The 3,426-nt window shown below is 39.0% G+C and overlaps 1 protein-coding gene across 2 annotated transcripts in view; it reads left to right on the plus strand.

Annotated features, from left to right (window-relative positions):
• LOC106884058 (glutamate receptor ionotropic, NMDA 1) overlaps positions 1 to 3,426 on the plus strand; it is a 66,409-nt gene that overhangs the window by 27,881 nt on the left and 35,102 nt on the right. For both annotated transcript variants that reach the window (XM_014935273.2, XM_014935274.2), the window contains exons 9-10: positions 477 to 582; positions 1,647 to 1,771. In XM_014935273.2, the coding sequence (XP_014790759.1) occupies positions 477 to 582; positions 1,647 to 1,771 (231 nt within the window). The remainder of the gene's footprint in view (positions 1 to 476; positions 583 to 1,646; positions 1,772 to 3,426) is intronic.

The raw sequence follows: 3,426 nt of genomic DNA on the forward strand, positions 1-3,426 counted from the left end.
AATAATAATAATAATAATAATAATAATAATAATAATAATAATAATAATAATAATAATAATAATAATAATAATGATGATAATGATAATAATAATAATTGTGATAATAATAATGATAATAATGGTTTCAAATTTTGGCACAAGGCCAGCAATTTTGGAGAAGGGGATAAGTCGATTACATCAGCCCTAATGCACAGCTGGTACTTATTTCATTAACCCATAAAAGATGAAAGGCAAAATCAATTTCAGTAGCATCCGGACTCAGAATGTAAAGACAGACATTCTGTTAGCTCATCACCTTAATCATAATAATAATAATAATAATAATAATAATAATGATAATAATAATTATAACAAGACTTCAGGTGTGATTCCTAATCTACAGAAGTCCCAGAGGCAGCCACCAAAATAGCAAAATATGTCGTTGACGTTGTTCTTATTGCTGTTGTCTTCAAACGTTGTTGTTTCCATTGGTTCAGGTTGTCACCATCCAAGAAGAACCATTCATTAAGAAGAGACCGATTCCTAAAGGTGAAGCCTGCGACTCAGAGGAGGTCTTTTGCCCACATACTGACAAATCAACAGGTGAGGAACCCAGTGAAGCCTAACTGTGTGTGTGTGTGCGTGATAGAGCAACTTTTAATAATCACTGGTTGATGGCATTTTAGTCTTTGGTCTACACAAGAAGGATAAAATGGCAGTACTTAGCGCCTGTTTCTGCTTCAAATCCTCCTGGGTTTTCTCTCTTTTACTTTCTCTCTTGGCACCAATTTTTTTTGTAAATGTAAAATTTTTTTTCATTTAGTGTCTACTTTTCTGCATGTGAAACATCTAGACATGAAAAATATGACTGTCTGTGTGTGTGTGTGTGTGTGTGTGTGTATCTGTGTCTATCTCTCTCTCTCTCTCTCTCTCTTATTCTCTCACTCTCTCTCTCTCTCTCTCTTATTCTCTCTCTCTCTCTCTCTCTCTCTCTCTCTCTCTCTCTCTCTCTCTCTCTTATTCTCTCTCTCTCTCTCTCTCTCTTTCTATCATGAACACACATGTGAACATCTTCACTCCCTTCTAGACCTACCATGTCTCTCCTTCCCTCCCATAAGGTCAGTGTATGCCTGTAGTGTGATCCCATTTTCTTCATTTTGTTTATGTCTCCCCTTCCAAGTTATGACCATGCAACACTATTCCATTGTAGACATCATCACCATCATCACCATCATCATCACCATCATCATCATCACCACCACCACCATCATCATCATCATCATCATCATCACCATCATCATCATCATCATCTTCCTCACCATCATCTTCCTCACCATCATCTTCATCACAATCATAGCTTTAACATCCCTTTTTTTCACAGCTGATACTTAATTTATTCTCCTCTCCTTCTCTATCTTGTTCCACCCTTTGTTTCTATATGTCACATGTTAGGGAATCAATTCAGGGGTCATGACCTTAACTTAGAGGTCATAGAACAATCCATACTTTATTTTAAATTTCAATCACCAGGTTTCCAATCTTGTTGCATGTCACCCTAACCAACCATAACCAGTTATGTCTATATTAAACTAATTAAATACAACGTGTTAATCAAATATAATATATACATTAATTAAATGTGTGCTGTTGTTTATTCTTTTCTGCAGGTAACCTCACAGAATACTGCTGTAAAGGTTATTGTATAGATTTACTGAAGAACCTTTCAACCCGGGTCAACTTCACATTCGAATTACACTTAAGTTCAGAAAATACTTATGGATCTTTTGAAAGAGTAGGTCCACAATTTCTTTTCATCTTCTATCCACACACACACACACACACACACACACACACACACACACACACACACACACACACACACACACCTGACAAGGGCTGATCTGAAAGGTAAAGAGGTGGTGAGGGGGGAATATATTTTGTCAAATGCACAGCAATTAGAACATTCTTATTTACAAAATCTGTCTGCAGGTGAGCGTGGCTTGGTGGTTAGGGGCGTTGGACTCATGATCGTAAGATTGCGGTTTCGATTCCTGGACCAGGCAACACGTTGTGTTCTTGAGCAAAACACTTCATTTCACATTGCACCAGTCCACTCAGCTGGCAACAATGAGTAAACATTGCACAGACAGGTGTCCCGTCCAGGTGGGGAATTTATACGTCATGTAACAAGGAAACCGGCCCTTATTAGTCTAGCATGACTTGAGAAGGTAACCATTACCTTTATTTTTGTTAATCTGTCTATTTATCTCTCTCTCTCCTCTCTCTGCTTCAGTCCCACTTCCTGGTACCTTGGGAAAGTGTCTTACAGTAAAAGAAAACTGGTATTCCATTACTTACGACAACGAGGGTTCCAGTTGATACAATTAACGGAACAGCTTGCTCGTGAGATTAACGTGCAAGTGGCTGAGCACTCCACAGACACGCTTACCGCTTGACATACTTCTCAGGAAGATTCAGCGTGACACAGAGTGACAAGGTTGGCCCCCTTGAAATACAGGTACTACTCATTTTGGTCAGCTGAGTGGCCTGGAGCAACGTGAAATAAAGTGTCTTGCTCAAAGACACACGGTGCTGCTGGGAATCGATCTCACAACCCTACGATCGCGAGCCGAATACCCTAACCCCTAATCCATGCTCCTTCGCATGTCTTATAGTATAGCCCCAGGCAAACTACTGCCTGGTAGGTGAATTTGGTCAATGGAAACCATGGGCAAACCCATTGCGTGTGTGTGTGTATCTTTGTGTTTATCGTCACCCAAATAGCCGTTGTTGGATTGTTTACGTCCCTATAACGTGGAAGTTCAGCAAAATATAGGACCGCTTTACAAGGAGGGGAAAAAAGTTCCCAGCTTCACAAGTTACTGGTTTCAAAGATGACTTTGGAATATTTTAGTAAAAGCTTCTGTTGTGAAACTCCCTCTCATCTGAGTGACAACGAGTTGTTTCCCTTGGATCTACACTCAGAAAATTCCATTCTCAAGAAATACCTAAGAATAATCTTTTCTACTGAAAGCACAAAGGCCTCAAATTTGTGGGGAGGGGGACTTAATTTATCGATCTCAAAAGGATGAAAGGAAAAAATTAACCTCGGCGGAATTTGAACTCAGAACGTAGCAACAGGCAAAATGCTGCTATGCAATTCGTCCAGCGTGCTAACGATTCTGCCAGCTCACCACCAAATACCTAAGAATTACATAAGGACTTAGCGAGGGGGTTCTCTACACAGTCTTCCTAAATGCTAGAAATAGCAGCCAAATCTCCCTCAAACTGCACTTTTCCAGCTTAATAAAAGAAGGATACATTAGGAAATGTAGCCTTTGGTATATAACATCTGAATAAAAGACATGGTAGTCATAGCTGGAGGGCGTTTGGCCAACTCTGTATATATATATATATATATATATATATATATATATATATATATAT

This window comes from Octopus bimaculoides, chromosome 19 (assembly GCF_001194135.2).
Source record: "Octopus bimaculoides isolate UCB-OBI-ISO-001 chromosome 19, ASM119413v2, whole genome shotgun sequence".
Classification (NCBI taxonomy): Eukaryota; Metazoa; Mollusca; class Cephalopoda; order Octopoda; family Octopodidae; genus Octopus; species Octopus bimaculoides.